At 39.6% G+C, this 19,198-nt stretch overlaps 1 protein-coding gene across 1 annotated transcript; it reads right to left on the bottom strand.

The window, feature by feature from the left end:
- Nucleotides 1-1,247: 1,247 nt before the first annotated feature.
- Nucleotides 1,248-14,987, bottom strand: LOC103708402 (zinc finger CCCH domain-containing protein 24). Its single transcript, XM_008793305.4, has 14 exons — nt 14,461-14,987; nt 12,114-12,206; nt 11,691-12,026; nt 11,415-11,487; nt 10,041-10,173; nt 9,804-9,957; nt 9,489-9,569; nt 9,029-9,151; nt 7,762-7,932; nt 7,547-7,681; nt 6,449-6,544; nt 2,636-3,190; nt 1,878-1,921; nt 1,248-1,729 (listed from the first exon to the last, which is right to left on the bottom strand). Exons 1-14 carry the CDS (start codon nt 14,905-14,907, stop codon nt 1,486-1,488), a joined length of 2,685 nt encoding a protein of 894 aa, XP_008791527.1. The 5' UTR covers nt 14,908-14,987; the 3' UTR covers nt 1,248-1,485.
- Between the last annotated feature and the right edge of the window lie 4,211 nt (nt 14,988-19,198).

Genomic DNA, 19,198 nt, shown 5'->3' with positions numbered 1-19,198 from the left:
AATTTCTCAAGCACAAGTTTAAGAAGTTTCTCCATCTATTTATGTATATTGTGAAGCTTGGATTCCTTGCTCTGTGGCATTGGCAATGACCTGAACCATGAACAAGATAATTTAGGCTCCCGGTTGTGCCGTACAAAGCGGACTTCAACATGATTAAAAGCAAGTCGAGCAAATGGTGGAACGACGGATGGATGATGCATCCCACTTGCGTAGCAAACAAGACACGGGGAAAGCGCCTACGGGAAATCTGTGTGATTGCTCGCTAAAACCGGTAGTGGATCGTACGCAAGTTCAGCTTGCCAACCCGTCTGGAGCCGGTGGAAATGGGCACGGGCACTTTTTTGAACCCAGGCGATGATCTTAACCACTCAATAACCGCAGGAACTAGTGAGTTATTAAGAATTCTAGAGGATACATACGGACAGGAGGGAGGTGAGAACTTGTTTACGACTTACGAGTGAAAGAGATGGCTTACGACTGCAAGCACCGAGCACTCCATTATTACGCTTTGAATGGGAAGATATTAAGCATCAATAAATTCTTTTGTATCCAAGCTCACTAGAATATATTATCACGTCCCTTCAGGAAACACCGAAGCCAAAGGTGGCAGAGCCACAAACTTCAATCAAAAGCGCAAAGGATAATCCCTTCTAAAGTCTGCTTTAATAATTAATAATGCCTCCACCGTAAGAGTGGGCATGTGGTTTAGTGCAGTCCATCCATAGTGGTAACTGGTGAGACGCGGACCTCCCACTAAGAAAAAGTGGAGGGTGCAGTAAGCTATAAGAAACTCATCTCCCCGAAGCCTAACAATCACAAGGCATAGGCAAAGTCCAGATAAACATCATGTCATGTTTCCAAATATACTACTACTATAATTGCTAGCTCTGCATTACCGATGGTTCTGGAGATCCCTCAAGTCATGGACAGCAAGAATCCTGGAATACTTTGACAAGGCTATGGACTTCAAGACACTACTCTTTGGCCCATGCAATACAAACCACATAAAAAGTGAATATGAATTATAGATATGAAACCTTTTAATAAATATAAAATGTCAGTATAACTTGATAGAGAGTGTCGGTCAGTTGCAAAGATTTTCAAGTTACACAGACATGGAGCAGCAGTGCCGGAATAATCATACTATATGAGTCATCAACAGAAGACTTTGAGAAGAAAAAATCAAGTCATATCCTTCATAATTGTTAGCTGCAATCAATTACTGACTGCATTTTTAGGAGGCAAAGTTAACCAAGGCTCCAGAAATCTTTTTTAACACAAGAACTAAATATACTCTTGGATGTTGATCAAGGCTAGAGTGCATAACATCATAGACATCCAACAATTGTTACAATTGTTTGTTACCACTACAACTGCAACTGATTCCAGCTGCGATTTCCTCACATTAATTTATAAGCTTAGATGCAGATCAGTCTCTGAAGATATTAGCTTATTGTTCATAAATTATTTTTTGAAAGAAAAAAATCACCTCTCGAAAAGCATCACCATCTCACAGTGTGGAGTGTGTGGAAATAAATCAACTGCCATTGCCCTGACTGGTCGGAATGGCTCGGAGTTGGGCATGGATTTTACCCGATTCCTTGCCAGACCAGCACTACTCATTTTTCTCCAACCTCTATTGCCTTTTCCTTTCTCCGGCTTATCAGTAGTTGGGGTGCAAAGCTCAATTGCATTAGCCACTAGGCTTTCCGGATTGCAAGAAATGTAGCTGATAGAAGACAAGAAAGAATTGTATAAATTTAAGAGAGAGAGAGAGAGAGAGAGAGAGAGTTGAGGGTACAGGAGAATCATGTGTCGGGAAACAGCCTCTAGAGAAGCATAGAAATATTACAGGTTGAGAAGGATGAAAGACTTACACGAGACGTCGTATACGTGGATGAGTTCTTAAAGATTTAATCACCTGCAAGTCATATGAAGCATCAGATCAGTCACCTACAATTATGATAATCTGAGCACAACAAATAATGATACGCCTATCAAACCGAACGGTACAGAGTATATTGTACCATACTAGTTCGATACCGGTATATTATACCATACTAGTTCGATACCGGTACACGATACGGAGAGTGTACCGATACTCGGTATACCGAACTGGCCCCTATACCGGGCATACCGACACAATGACAAGATGGCACCAGTACGAGGCCCAGTACTAAGATGGCATACCATTCGACAAACATTTTGATAGTTAAAAGAAAATGAAGACCAGAGGCAAAAAATCATGTAGGTACATGAACATGGTTCACAGGTTCAGGGAAAAGACTCAAAATGCCTGCAATTTTTCACAATTCAGTTGATTCTCACAAAAATGACACTTGCTCTCATCGATTTGTTGGGAGAAAGAATTGCGAGATATGAAAGAATTCACAGTGAAAACAGAACTTCAGAATTAGACTAAGTTATGCACATTAAATATCATGCCTTTGATCAAACAGTTGACTGGATAGTGTAAGTACAAAAGGACTGAACTAGTGGCTTTGAGAAATATTCTAATTACATAAAGAGAGGGATGCTTGAAAGTCTCTAACAAAGCTGTTTCAAATTTAATCACTACCTTCCAAACAAAGAAAGAGGGCTCCAATATAAAAGTGCATAGAGGAGTGTTGCTTACAATTGGATGAAGGCCAACCCGTGGTGGATCAACGATAGCTACTACATTCTTAAATTGAAACATAGAAGACTCAGCTGCCCCTTTCTTTGGTTCAGAAATGCAGTTATTCTGAATCATTTCAATGCACTCTGGCTTTTCATGAGTTGTCTCTTCGCATACCGCCGTGCAATTCTTCAGAATTCCCAAAGAGCCCTTGGCATCATTATTTGAGCCCTCATTTGCCAGTGACTCATGACCATTGTCTTTGCCATGATCTATGCAACCTTCTTCATGGTTGGTATTTCCATCAAAATTCTGCTCAGGAGCCACCAAGGTTTCCAACTTTCCATCAGTTCTCTCTTCTGGCAATACCGAGATCTCCTTAGCACTTGCATTAGCTAGAAGATCATCAGCAGATGTACTTGTGTCAGACTGGAAAGTTAATCCATCACCGTTGTCATTTGTTATATTATCATCTTGATCTGTGCCATTGCTTTCCAAGAATCCAGAGACTATACCATGATGCTGAGGCACATCAAGATACTGCTTAAGTAGAGTCCCCATCACATCCTCTGCCTGTCACTTCCCAAATGGGAAGGTACAAAGAATTACAAAGAGCATTGCTGATTTGAAAATATCTAAAATGCAATCACGAACCAAAAAATAGTTATACTTTATAACATAATAAAATTTAGATTGTCATGAACAGCAAGAAGTCCTTTAGGCATAACAAGTCATCAGAGAACCTCCTCCCTATTTTCTAAAAGCATTTATCTTTTAATGTCATATGATTAACATATTCAAAAAAAAAAGGTAAAAGAAATTACTTCTGATGTCATTACATTATGGTGAACATAATCAAGGAGATCCTAGACCAAAGTCACAAGTGTTAAAAACTTTTAAAAAATCAGCAGAATAGAAGCACCATCTTGTAAAGGATTAGAATGAAAAAAGAAGAAGAAGAGCTATTTGGTGAAACCTGAAAAGTTCAGTGTCAGACCTTACAAGTGAGTGAAAGTAAATGAAAAAGATAAAGATTTTAAAAATGTTAAAACTAAAAGCAAATGAAGGTATCAAGTGATCGCTCACTTTTTGGAGTAGTAAACACAATTGAGGGTCATCTATCCAAGATAATTTCGTGCGGTTAACAGCTACTAAACACTGATCTGGTAAAAAGTACAGATCCACAAGTCCTCATTTTGGTTTTTACTTGTGGATGCTCCTAAAGGGTATTTCAATCTCTTTGCCAGATTAGTTCTGCAGTAGCGCAATGTTCCATGCAAAGTTATGGACCATATAAAAAAGAAAGCATCAAGTTATGTACACGTGGGATATCTCAGATTCACTCAGCTTCATTTTGGCACATAACTTGGATCGCTTACATAATCTGATAAAAGAGAACATATATAATGTAGAATTGCTGAGTGACTATTGGTTTCTAATTAGTGTTACCTAGTTGGCACGGGTGCCAAGTGTCCAAGTGTACATATATACAAGCATACATGTAAGTAATGGTATGTGGGAGTCCAATATCCCACAGAACAAAGAAGAGTTAGAAGCAGGAAGGGACACGGATTTGGACTTGAATATGGACAAGGTGGTCGTGGATGCAAGCATGATTTAAGGAAACCCACAATCCCATGGGTTCTTCACAAGAATCTAGTCCAAGTGCAACAAGGACTCCAAAAACAGATGGGAGACCAAGAAGGAAAGAGTGCTAGCTCACTACAATGACTAGAACTATTTATTTTTATTTCTTAACTTTTTTGCGCATAATTCCCAATAGAACTAGTCTATAGTTATATTGTTTTAGTTATCTTATTCTAAACAGTTTATGATTATTGTCTTTAAGTTTTGGATATAAATACTTGTGTTGGAGAGGGGAACAGAGAGTTACATATTTTAATACTCTGAAGTGAGATTTTGTATAAATGGATATTGGCCTATTCTTTGGCTTTGGCCTATTCTTCCATAGTTGCTTGTAATTAGTTGGAGAGGGGAACAGAGAGTTACATATTTTATTACTCTGAAGTGAGATTTTGTATAAATTGGCTTTGGCCTATTCTTCGGCTTTGGCCTATTCTTCCATAGTTGCTTGTAATTGCTTCTTTGTTCAATATCGTGCCATGAGTGACACTGAGTGTTGGGTTTCCATTGTTTGTTGTTAGAGCGGGTTTCCTTCCTTGGCATTTTTGTGAAGCTGCAAAGATTCCATGTTGGGCGCTCGAAAGCATGGACTAATGGCAGTGACGAGCCAGTTCCTCATGAATGAGACCTTAAGGACATTAAGATCAACAAACTAAGAATGTAAATCCACCAGCTCACGAAGTGTCATGAGCACTTTGATACTCAGGACTGGGATGAGGACATTTGTGATTCGAAGGAAGAAGACATCAACCCTAGAGCTTCATGGAGAGAGGGGGAAAGGCGCACCATCAACGGGCTGATCGTGTAGAGTATCGCCATAGGAATGTTGACCTAAAGGAAGATATTCCGAACCTTGAAAGACACATTAGGCTCAACAAGTTTATTGTTTGGATGATTAATATGGTGGAGCATGGATTTGCTTACAAATACATGTGAGATGATCGGAAAAAAAAAAGTGCTTTCTATCAAGCTAAAGGTCCAGGCTTTTGTTTGGTGGAAACAATTAAAGATGCAGTGTCCGAGACAAGCCAAAATTACATCTTGGAAGAAGATTTAGGAGCTGCAAAATATTTAGATAGCGTAATATCTAATGCTCTCCTCTTACTAATTGTCTTTAAGTCATCAGCATGTGTCTACTTACCAAAAATTATTTACAATGTGAAATGGATTATAATTCAAAAAATATTCCTTACTATAGATTAGTAAATTATTAATTCAGGTTGTTTATAGGTTATTCATGATGTTACAACTTCGCCAGGCCTGCTTCATCTAACTGAGATGCTGGGGGGGGGGGGGGGGGGGAGGGGGGAGGGTACTTGGCAGCAACATAACATATTTAACGAAATAAAGACATAAATGGTCTAAAAACTACAATTTGATGTCATGTTCTCTTAATTTCTTCTACTGGATTTATGCTAGCTTATCTCCTTAAGGGACTTGTCTTTCCCTACTCAAATTTTAGACTTCCAATAGGTAGTAGATGCAAGATTTATGCCATGTGAAAGGCTTAATGTTTATATGTGCGTGTAGGGATATTAGATCCCACAATGATATCAAAGCAATATGGAGATTAAACCTTCCAGAACATATTAGGAATAACAAACTCATGAAGCTTATATTAGTTTTTTTTTTAACAGTTAATTTTTTTTACAGATAAGACAATATCAATTATATCAACTTACCTGAAAAACTTGGAATATAAAAAGATCAGGATGCAAGCAGATTAATATATATACATAGCAGAATAAATATTTAAGGCAAGACAAGCAAACTTTTTTAGTTACATAGATCATGGTATTTTAATATCCAGAACGAGTTCTTAGTGATATTAATACTGCATAGGTCTCAGACTGTCTCTATTGACTTTTTCTTTTCGTATTTCATATTCATTTCCCCCTCATCAGTGAAATAGTGCTACGATAACAAGACAATGCTAATATAACCTTGCCAGCACAGAAATATTTGACACTCTGTAAAGATTGTACAAATCCCAAAACTAGTTTAATCCATGTACATGGAACACGGAAATCAGAATTGACAGCACTGTCAATACATTTTTCAAATGCTTTGGCACATCCAATGCAATAACGTCGATAATATGTACAAATAGTGACCACTCGATTTTCAGAGCCATCAACAACAAATAGTGGAAGTATAGAAAGGTAAATTTATCCAAGTAAAACTCACCTTTCCACAGACAAACCTGCAATTTTTTATGCCATTAATCATTGCATTTCTCTGAGCATCTGAAACTGCAGACTCATTCATTTCAATGCCAACAACCTGGAGAATTTAAAAGTCAAAATAAGAAACAAAAAAAGTCAAGATAAAGTAAATGGTGAGAACAAATAAAACAATATCTTGCAACTTTTTTTATGTCCGCCTCTCGAGAGCAGACACAATATTGAATTATTTGGTGATAAACTGAAAATAAATAATTTATACAAAGTAAATCGATGATAGGTAACAGCTTCCATCCCATATATGTGAAAAATTAGTGCCAGCTTATATAGCCAAGGCTAGTTCAATGTGCTTAGATATAATACCAAGCAAGTAAAAGGTGTTAAACATGTGGTACCAGCAAAAACCACAGGTCCGAAACATGGAAAAAGCCTCTCCACATACAGGGATAAGGTTGAGTGCAAGGTCTGAAACATCAAAAGAGCCTCTCCACATGCAGGGATAAGGTTGAATGCATCTAACCCTTCCTAGACCCTATAATGCCTCGAGCATTGGGCCACCCTTTTCTACCGGCAAAGATAGAAATACTCCCGTGTTTTTAAATTAAAATACAAGAAACAATATAAACATTTCTATATTGTAAGCAGTCAACCACTACTTAGAACATTCTCGAGAAGCTTAAATTAGGAAGAACATAAGTCCATTAGAGGAAATCTAGGAATCACAATGTTCAGAAGCTGCACAAGTAAATTAAAGTTGAACAGATCAAGTGATAAAAGAATATCAGGGATAGTTTTATAATGCAGTAGACAATGATCGAAGAACATACCAGCAAAAAGAAAGGCTTGGATTTGTTATAATCTATGAAAGAGAGTTTATATCCTCTGACGGCATTAATGTGATAGAATTTGGTAACCATGTTTTAACAGAATCAATAGCTCACATTAGAAACAAATGGCAAAGAAGGAACCACAAAGCCATTCCAAAATAGTGCAGTGAATCATACTGGTTATGGTTATGTTTTGTGGTAGCTTTAAACAGATTAAGAATTCAGAAACTTTCGATTCGGGAATTGGACAAGAAATTTAAATTTTTGGAAATTACCATGCCAACATGATGTGCTAAAGTGAGGCCAATTGTTCCTGTCCCACAACAAATGTCAAAAAGTAATGTATCTGAATTTAGATCTGCCCAATCACCAGCAAGGGAGTACAACCTCTCTGCAGCAAGAGTGTTAACCTGTAATCTCATGAACCATAAATGAAGTAACCATTTTAAACAAGAAGGGTGAAAAGGTAAACAACAATTGAGATTCTGACCTGGAAAAATGCTGTTGGTGATATGGAGAAGCGAAGATTGCTTATATAGTCATGAATTCTTGCTTCACTGACATATGGCTTTTCCGAACAGGATTGCTTTTCCACATTTGATAATAGAAGCGGGAGCAATGGACAATCAGCTGGTGCAGCATTTGATATTCCTTTGTGATCCTGCTAAAACTCATTTCTTTTAATAAGTGAGAACATACAAAACACAACAAAGAAACAGGGCATATGTTGTGCTGGCAGGACCAGGCCGCAGATGATCCAGAACTTCACCTGCATTGCTGAAGCCTTGGTCCAAGCTCAGCCTGCCTGTCTTTGGCCAACATATTACAGCCAAAGCACAAGACAACAATGTGTGAGTCGAGCTCAAACTGGCCAAACTAATAGACCGAGTGGGCCAAGCTTCAGCAAAAAACCAACCCAAAACAGTTCAAATTTAGCATGGCCAATTTGAATATTTAAATTATTTTTGCAAAATATGATATAAGAGCAAAGAAATACTGTCACATAACTACTCTTTTATTCTCCAGAATACAAATTCCGACCCATCCAATTCTTCTTTTACTATGACCTCTCTTTGCCATGCAAATACAAGATATTTGCACATGAGAACACATGCCATGTCATATTTAGGCTAAGCCAGGTTACCAAGTTCCCAAACTAAAGTCAAACGAGAAATTGTTGAGCCCATGTCAGCCCAAACCAATGCATATTGCTGATAGTAGTTTACATAAGCCCATTCGTTACTCAACAAATGATGTCTAAAGAACAAAAAGGATGACAAAGAAAGAATATCTTTGTTTTCTCTGGGACTCCATACTCAAGGTTGCAATCAATAGCACCAACAAGTAAATTGTCATATTTTCCATAATACAGAAATATTTCCTTTAAAATCTGTTTTGAAGAAGTTAAAAAGTCAGAAGACCTACTCTCAAAGACATTAAAAGAAAAATTGACTGAAGTCACATGACATCAACGTAACATAGATACGTAGCTGCTCATCTACTTCATAATAGAGATGAACGGATTTGAAAGCATGGGATGGACTTTGTAACAAATAGAAAAATTTAGTCATTCACAGCAATATAAATTTTTTAGTAACCAAACCCTGAAATGAATTATTTCACTCTCGTCCAGCATGTTAAACTTATGATCTCACGAGACAAAACGATTGCAGCTAGTCCCATTCCAAGCATTCCAGTACCCAGATAGCGATATACACTGCAGAAGAGACAAATGTTCCCAAAGCTAGAAAACCTACCTGCACTACTATTGTTGTGAGAGGTAGTGGAGGTGAACATGAAGCTGCTCCTTGTGTCAGAACCTGAGTCATCCTGCTGAATTCATTTTTCATCAGTTCTTCATCAACACCTGATAAGCAAACCTGCAGATCAGGTTATCAACTAAACATTAAGTCTGGCTCGATAGAGAGACATGTTAAATCAATGGAAAATCTTTGATTGAGCACGCTGTACGTGCTAAGCATTTGATCAAATATTTTCTTAATTAGCAAGGGATAAAGGGAGAGAATCTAATGTTGCATGGATAAGGATCATGCTTCAAGGCTAAATTGATCAAGTATTAACAGAAGTTAGCATGTGGAATATTTTTATTTGCATGAAAGGGGTGTGTGTGTGTGTGCACAAGTTAACATGCTTTATTATCAAAAATAAAGAAATGTATTCCCCCAGATGTATGAATGAGTTATAAGGGAAGCAAACCTGAACAATAAGCATTACTTCTGTGATTTGGTTATCTAGATTTTCAGTTGCAGCTTGACCTGGACTTCTTCCCTCTCGGACCTAGCATGAAATGTCAAAAGTATAATTCCATCCATATTCTGTTGACAAGAACTAAATGGTCACATTCATTCATCAAAATCTAGAGTGATATAAATATTTAAAGCAATGTAAATATCCTGCAAAATGTTAGCGAGACAAAAATGGTAATTTCCATTAAGTGTCAAAAGTGAATGATGCAAACGGTCTGCGCCTCAAAAATTACAGGATACATAGCAAAATTACTAAGAGTAGTACCGTGAATTGACGCCAAAACCCAGTGTTATTAATTCGGTTCCACACAGGTAATACTGAAGATTGGAGGAAATCTTGAAAGATTGAAGCATATTTACAGGAGATTCTAGAGACATTTGGACAGTTGACAGGTTCCTCGACTGCTGTGATGCCTTCCCTGATATCTCAAGATTTAAAAAAAGCACCTTTAATTAGATGTAAAATTTTTCAGTTCACAAGGACATCAACTGACAAACTGACCTGAAATTTCCAAGCATGAACCCCACAGTTCTTTTGCCCTGTAGCGAACAGCCCACAGAAAACTCACATTTGTTCCGATAACCATTGATTACCGGTGACTCTAATATGCCTTCAAGTTTGCATGGAAGACCACCTACATGTAGAGGGCAGTCATTCTGATGCATTACCAAAAACATGAAAAAATAAAAATAAAAAGAACAATTAAACGATAATCATAATGCAATATGGAACCACAAATTAGGCCCTCATGTGAGATATGCTTCAACATCGCAAGGAAGCTTAATTTCTCTAAAAATGTCAACATACTACCAAACAAGGAGTTACTTTGTCAAAGCTGTCTTGCTCACAATGGTACAGTATTATCGGTACATGAGTCCTAGAAGTTGATTCAATTAAGCATCTATCCTCTTACAAAACAGGTGGCAGCTGATCACTAAGCTGGTCCAGCTTACTTGAACCAGCTCATCAGGGGGCAAAACTTGGACTGAGCTTGTGAACCCACTAATGCCAACTCCACAAACCCCCATAAAGATACAATATAAGATTGTAATCCAGACATTTAATTACTACTTTTGACCAGTTTCAGGCTGAAATCAAGCTTTGGCCTGCCAAATTAGAACACTGCCAGGTCAAAAATTGGATAAAGCAGACCCTGATGAATTCTAGGAGGAGCTCTTGCTAAAGCAGCCTGGAAGGCCCATGGGTGAATTTGGATGAGCCCAGCCCCCCAAATCTGCACCCTAGAAACCAATCAGATCCTTGCTACCCATGTTATCCTTCGGGCCTTGTCATTAACTGGAAAAGAAAGGGTGGATTGAAACAAAAGGTCCCAGTGTCCTGTGAGGTCCCACAAGTATTCAATATTATGATCTGAATAATAGGAAAGTGAAGGAACAGAAGAAAGGTTGAGGATATAAAGGAAAAGAATCCATCAATTGTAAGATATTATGATGGGAACAGGACTCCTTTTAAGTACCATATTCATAGATAGACTTATCAAGAAAAGCTGAACCGAGCCGAACGGGCCAGTTCAGCCCGAATCAAGCCGACCTGGTCTCCGACCGGATCGGTTCTGTAGTAGAAAATGGTTCCAACCCCTAGGGGGCTGAAACCTAATTGACTCTGGCCGGAACCGGCCAGAATCGGCCGAAACCGGCTGAAATCGAACAGAACCAGACGGTTCTGTCCGGTTCGACTCAGTTCGAACTGGTACCGACCCGTACCGATACAGATCTTGGTACTGGTTCGGCCAACCTTGATGCTTATATCAAAGTATGTCATTTTATATTGAAAGATGCCAGAAAACCTAAGCTTTAGCAAAGTAATTCTTGAACACAAATTATGCCCAAGGTTATAGTGAGCAAAAAATATTACCTATTTCCCTCGAAGTATTAATCCACTCTGGAAGTGGAACAACATCTGGACAAGCCTTGCGTGCATTCCGAGTCTACAATGAGAAGGGCTAGCACTCAATAAGACATAAAATGCAACATTATATTTTCAAAGAGAAATTAGACAAAATTGCCAACCACAACTAGTTTTGGATTAAGGCTTAGTTGAGTTGATATTAGACAAAAATGATGGTTAATCTCTAAGCAAATAAGCTAAGATGTAATACAGTATATTATCAAAAGAACACATGGACATTACAAGTCGTTTTAATATTTGCAGGAGTGAGCTCTTCTTGTGTTCCAACTGATCGTTGTAGGGCATATTAGCAAGTGGAGTGACCACATCACGAGCATGTTTTGTCTTTGAAACCAAACCCTCCACTACAGAAGTGTCCTTTTCAACAGCATAACCGTCCTCAATCAACGTCGATGATGTTGAAAAAAGAGTGGGATCATCACTGCCTGGGTGACTTTCAGTATTTTGCCCTTTACTTTGATCAGAAGAAATATCAACTGAAGGCTTCTTCTCATGACATCTACGAACAGCATCTGCAACCTTTATTTGCTTCCCACCAGCAGAATTTTCATTTAAAACCTATCAGTTTGAGAACTGTTAGTAGAAACATTGAAGGCTGCAGTAAGTAAATGAACTGCTAAAAGCATCCCTTCATATCAGGATTACCTCGATGGCACTTTTAACCTGTTCAATATTCTCAAAACCCACAAAACCTACAGACATACCCTTCTTCTTTTTTGCCGTTTTATAGAGGATATCCTGAAAATGAAACAAATTTATAAGTTCGCAAAACTGAGAAAATATTCTACCTCGATGTTATTATGGAGAGGAGAGGGGGGGGGGCAGGGGAAGCTTCATACATAATGCAGTGAAAGTGAAGCAGAAGCAGAAAATTCCAATGAAGAGACTTAAGACCAACGAGCATTTAAAAAATAGAGTATCCAACAATCTTGACGAGTTTAAAGACTTGAACCAAAATTGTACTGATGAGAGGCTATGCAGGATACCAAAGAGTTGGCATCCGGAACTTCAGCACAACATAATGTCAAGCTTGAATTCCTTTCCGTACATAACTAACATATGCATGCATACTAACAAGAATCACAGTCAAAAAAGGAAAAATCATCAATTAGACAAAACTAACAAGTGTGCATCAACAAGGTTTACAAGCATTGGGAAGGGGTAAACAAATTTTAGTGACAACCAAAAAAAAGAGTCAGTACATCTATTTGCAATAGATGATAAGAAAGAAAAAAGAGAGAGAAAGATCAACAATCAATTATTTCAAATTGAGCTGAAAACTCAAAAACTGTGCCTGCAGCAACATGATTACCTTATCACTTATGTCAGAAAGCATCAATCTCTTAAAGTAACTAAGCTTGCCAGCATAGTTACCTTACATATTACTTTTAACTTGTAACTTACATGCTTAGTCATTTACAGTTTTACACATTCACCATTCTACATCATAATGGTAGAATTTCTTTCTATGATGACAAGATAATAAAACTGTTTAGCAAAGTCTACTACGTCCTTGTAATTCACAAGAAGGCATCTAATCCAATTGCATGAGCGGAGTTTATCAGTTATGGAGATGATTACATCGGAACCTATACACTGAAGGTTGCCACCAAAACCATCTAGAACAGCTATGTGGCAAAACTTGAGATACGGCGCGATTTCCTAAAATGTCGATCTTTCATTTCCAAATGCATCATCTCTGCCAGATAAAAAGCCATAGTAAACCTAAAACTATCCAGCTCCTCTCCAACATTAAAATACATATACTAAATCATGTATCCATTTTACTCTTCTGAGTGTATGATCCCCCTTGGAGGCCATTGCTTTGGTGCAAATGTAAAGGCTTGGGTTGACAAGTACAATGTTGCGGGTTCAAGTCCTAGGGCAGGTATTTTGTGCAAAAAAAGGTCAAACATTAGGTCTCTCCCCGGTCCAACCCTCCCTCCAGGATCCTGGATAGCTAAGACCATGATTGGACAATGACCTTTTCTAAGTGTGTGATCCATCCCCTCAATTTTCAAAACTACAAGATTCTCTATGGAAGAAAAAGCCATTAAAATATACCTTGTATCCTAAGCTACAAGGTCGGCAGCCTAGTTTCCGAAATCCTGGTACCCTAGAAACAAGTTCTTCAAAGGCCATTAAATTAGACCTTTGGTTCTTAACTCACTCTAATATCTGTATCAAGTTCTTCTCTAAAAAACCACCTAACTTCTCAAATATAAAAGTTATACCAAAAATCATATTAGAAACAAAAAATCTTTGAGACTCTTACTATCCCTGTTCAACTTGGATCACATCATGACTCCTCCATTCTACACTTAAAAAACCAAGTAGAACTCATTTTCTCATTTGACAAGTTGCTCATTTTTCAAAGCCAAACCCTGAGAGTTGAGAAAATAGAGGGGAAGGAACCCCACGCCTACACAAGTTGGTCTAGCCAAATTGGTACTTCTGGGAATCTCAGCAAATTCTTGTATGTGGCTCGAAGTGTCTCCGAGCTAACAATTGCTGAAATGAGAGTGCTCACAACAAGATTTCAGTTTCCAGCCCAGTATTCCAGGCAATAGTTTTTATTAGACGCACCAACATCAGACGAATCACCAAAGCTGATAGCTTTTATGCTTTCAGCCTAGTTACTCTAGCACTTGCACTCGTCGTTTAGCCTTCTTCACCATGCATTAGCATCGAACAGCACTTCTTGTCCTTTACCCTTAATAACCTCCTCCAAATAAAAATCTTGAACGACATATGGGTAAAGGACCCACATAGAAATCCATTCTATCTTCCACTCAAGTCCTAGAACTCCAGAAGAGTCATCTCATAGATTTCTTCCACTACTTTTACTTGAAAAGCTTTTGCAGGCTACAACTCGTTTTATAGGACATGGCAACCAACATGCCTAGAAAGGATTTCAAGAACGCGAATGGGAGAAATTTTCTAAAAGATTGCAATCTTAATCGTCAAGAACCGTCAAGGAAGGAACACTTGCCTGAGCGTCGAGGAAGCTCTTCAAACTGTCGGACGTCCACTTCCTGGGGAGGCCGATGAGGCACTTATCGAGCGAGGTAGCGTCGACGGACACCGGCGGCGAGTCCTCCTCCTCGGCCGCCGAAGTTTCGGACTTGAGGAGCTTCTTTGCCCGTTGGGAGGTGGGGTCCCACGTGTTGTCGGGGCGGGGACGGAGCTCCGCCTCTCCGTGGGCGTAGCGGCATGCGTCTCCGTGGCTGCATCTCCCGCCGGCCGGTTGCTGCCGGTAGTACGAACACAGGCTCGTCTTCCACAGCGCCTTTCGTCTCTCTCCTTTCTCCTCCTCCTCCTCCCTCTTGCGCTTCTCGGCGGCGCCGTCTCCGGCCTCCTCCTCCACGGATCGGGGATCCGACGGCTGGAATTCTTCGTTGCTGGTAGGGCTGGCGTCCGCATTCATCTCCCTCTCCATGGCTGCTGCCGTCGACCCAAGGCTCTCTCGGCAAACCGACTCGGGAAACGAAACCTAAAACCCTTGTTGCACTCCGAGTCGAACAAGGATCGGTTCGCAAGAGCCGAGCTATAAACGCATCGAGCCCAATTTGGGAATCGGCCCGAAGCTGCCAAGTGGTTCAAGCCAATCCATCTCGTTGATTAATTTACGACTGCACCCTTGCCATTATAATATGGGCCAGGCTTGAACTTGCGGCTCCAACGACAACTTGGCCTATTCTGAGAAGCGATCGGTGAAACATCATGCATTACTCTATCATAGAGGGGTAAAATGGCAGGTCAACTAGAAGTTGGGTTTATGTCGCGAACCATGCTACAGCTATATCAGAAGAAAAGAAAAAAAACAAGGTACATATAATCAGAACTTCTAGAGTTCTGAAGCGTTTTGTAGAGTAAAAACCCAAATGCATGGACATGCTTGATCCTTTTAGAAAATCACTCAACAAGGGATAGAATCAGAACTTCTGTTATCCCTTCTGTTTTGTGTCTACAGAATCTATCGATCATATGTTCTTTAAGTGCCCCTTTCTACTGAGCAGCATTTGGATACCCTTCCATAGGAGTTCAAATCCTCTCCAATCCAAGAGCAGACCGGGGAGGACCAGTCCGGCCCATGACAAATCGTGGCCTTTGCCCCGACACGGTAGACCGGCCCACTATGGTCCAATCTATCCAGTTTCTCGTGCCTGGGGCATGCTTATCATGCATGGAGCTGTATTTGACTTTAAGAAGAAAATCTATGCAATAAGCCAATGACATACTATTTTATTTCTTTCAGATAATAATGCAGAAGGCTAACGAAGATCAGCGCATGCCTCGCGATGGATACGATTATTATTGCGGGTAGCATCCGACATCTTTCTAGGTTCAGATCATCATTTGTGATTCTGCTGACTTCATCAGAACACGCAAACATGCCTTCCTTTCGCGTGACCGTAATTAAGTCAGTCCGCTCGACGCGTCTTATTTGAGAACAACCCACACTAGATAGACGCTTCCATGTTTGCCCAACCCCGGTCTTAATTCTTAAAGCCACACATATTTTAAAAATGCACATATATATATATATATATGCAGGCATAGATTAGTCGGTCCAACGAACATATCTCGATGGAACTTGAATCAGATTGGCCCTTCTTTGTTTCACTTACCGTTGTTTTAAGCCACACAAGTTTCAAATGATGGACCGATCACCATCCTCATCTCTTAAACTACAAATAAATGTTAGAATATAAGAAGAAGACAACGGAGGCGAGCGCCCGTGCACTTCTCGTTCGCAGGGAAGACGTGTTTTTCCATATAAAATTCATGAAGAGTTAGGTGCTGGGTGGTATCGGTAGGCGGTAGCTCGAAACACACCCCCAATGGGTCTTCTTTTTTTTTTTCCACTGCAGAAGCTGCAATCAAGCAACAAATGCTGACGTGGTGCTCGTCTTTGTGAGCGCTCTGAATCATCCTTCCTCGTCCGACTGTCTCTGCCGCCACCGGCAGCTTGGCCCGTACGATCTAACCGACAAATAGACCACCCACCACGCCAAATTATAGAGATGGTCATGACACACATAGATGCTTAAAAACATTCCCTTGTTTAAAGAGGTTTTAAAACAACAGTCATTATTTGGCCTTGAGCCAATTGCAATGGTCATAATGCGCTAGGACTAACAGCTGTCTTTTGACATTTTAACCAATTATCAAAGGAAAGAGAAAAAATTTTATTCAAAATTCTATATTTCTTGGAAAAAACAAAATCCTATCTAACAATTAATTTTTTTTTTTTGTGATTATATTTTTTTTGTCTCCCCACCAAATATATATATTCATCATTATAGCTAAAAATAGATGTTAAAGCTGTCAGTTATTTGTTTCAGAAAAAACCTAACAGCTTAAAAAAGGGCCTTCTTTTTATTTTAAAAAAAAGAATGTATTTCAAGGTCTACTTTGTGTAGTATTTTTGCTAGTGATGTAGCTAGCTATGCTCATGCCAGAGCTATGTGAGTAGCCGATTTACCAAAAAAAAAGATAGAATATTTCCAAAAATATACAATAATTATTTTTATCATGACAATTTTAAATGGGAGTCGATGGTTTTGTGCTTCCATTGGCAGGGATTCCCAAGTTACTTCAACGTTGTAGAGAGCATATATTTTTTGGAAAATCTAAGGACATATGCTTTTGCCCATGTGTCGTTTCGCAATTAAATCTGAAGTACTGCGATTGGATCATTATCACTTAGTTCACCATGCTAACGTGGTAGTCGAGGATTGATGTAGCACATGGTAAAGTTGCTGGTGTCACTGCAGGCCTGCCTACCACTCAACCAATCACTGACTTTTTTTTTTTTTTTAGCGGACGAATCAAATTACACAAATACAAACACATCCAATAAAATTAAAAAATAAAATATTACGGAACATTCTAAGTAAAACCTCTTCCCAGATCTACAAAGTACCATCAAAGTAATTGGCCACAAAAATGGCCACTCAGTCCGCAACACTGTTGGTCATTTCTGCTCATCGACCAAATATTTCAAAGCAGGGGGTGGTCCCCATCCAGGCTACTTGGACTTTTCTGGATCCAACTTATCACTGTAGTTGAGTCATCAGTTGGCTTGCAGCACCCGTCGAGCATAGCAAATGCCCATCCAAGCTGCTCGCAGATCAGCTCCGAGCACAATGGTGTCCGACAGCTGACAACCAGCAGCCCCTATCACTCTCTAGCGTGAATAGAGCGATGATCTGATTGGTGATCTTTTAGCATTTTTCTTAGATCTTTACACGTCAGGATGCTGGACTATGTATATCCAAAATAGATTTGCAAGACGCGAGCTAGTTTGATGCTTGGCCACTTTAGGTATGCCACGCCGTTCTCACTGAAAGCTCAAGACGCACAGGGATCAAGAGAGGGTATCAAGTCCGCCATCCATCTTCATATCGCATGAATGATGGCCATCCTCGATTCCTCATATATTACGCCTACCTATCCCTCCCATCCTCCTCTTTGCAACGCATGACGGTCTACCCATGTCGCTCGAAGCACGGACCTGCTCGGGTTGACCCTGCAAACAACTTAGACCTCCATGAAACCTGTAACTTATGATTCAATATTTGACCGGGGGCAAAATTCCCTAACCCAAGTTTCTAGCTAGAAAGATGCTGTCAATCCTTGTAATTTTTTGATAAATTGAATAATTTAAATTAAATGAGAAAAGACATATATACTCGTGAGAGTCAAAAAAATAAAAAAATATATATATAATTTGAAAAGAAGATCAGCATAGATTTCACATGACTCGCCGCTCGCTTACATTGCTATCGAATCAGCAGCATTATTTGCTTTCAACCTTTTTGTCTAAATGCCCGGAAGATCATCATGCCGACACATGAAAAGTGGGAAGAAAGACGATTAATAATCCATCGCAACGGGTGGATTACAGGCTCGGCTTTATCTAACCATACAATATAAATTGGAGCGTGCTCAATTATTCGTCTCCCCAAGAGCCAGGTGTGTCGCGTACTCCCATCTCTCCATCCCCCTGCTGCTTGATGGCTTTGAGGCTGGTGCTGCATGGGCCACCTCTTCAATACCCGACAATTTTGTAACCGAGCCCATCGACCAAGACGTACCTGCTGACTGCGAGGAAAATGAGTTGGTTTCAGGTACGATTAACTTTGCCTGTTCGAGCCAGTTGCGAAAATCGGGTCAGGTCCAACGAGCGATGAAGATTAGGTCGACGTCTTTCAGACGAAACATATGTACTTTTTGAATTGGAGAGAGAGAGAGAGCGCTATCTAATACACTCCAAAACTTGTTATATTTCTGATTTTATTAATTATATTCGTGTCGAGATATATGCGTTTCATAAAAAAATAAAAGTGTAATTAGTCCGCTTCAACTTACCAACCCTTAAATAGACCAAAACAGCGATACGATCACACATCAAGAGGGGGTTGCCAACTCAGAAAAAAAGTCACACCATGCGTGAAAAGTACCATATCATTATCCACAATAATCCTCCCGCCTGAGCCTGTCATCTTCCCCTTAAATGATTGACGGAGAGGTCATGGACCCAAAAACATAAGTGGGTGCGTCGGCGCTTCAATTCTTTTCTTCCGCATTCATTCCTTTTCCCATGCTTATTAAATTCCCAGCTGGTGATTATTTGGAAAGGTGTGTGTATGTGGGTTGGGTAGGAGAGAGCGCTTATAAATTAATTAATCGTGCTCAGGGCTCCACCAGGACTATAACTCTAT

This window comes from Phoenix dactylifera, chromosome 2 (assembly GCF_009389715.1).
Source record: "Phoenix dactylifera cultivar Barhee BC4 chromosome 2, palm_55x_up_171113_PBpolish2nd_filt_p, whole genome shotgun sequence".
Taxonomy (NCBI): Eukaryota; Viridiplantae; Streptophyta; class Magnoliopsida; order Arecales; family Arecaceae; genus Phoenix; species Phoenix dactylifera.
The sequence above is the reverse complement of the archived record's forward strand: the minus strand, read 5'-3'. Positions and strand labels throughout refer to the sequence as shown.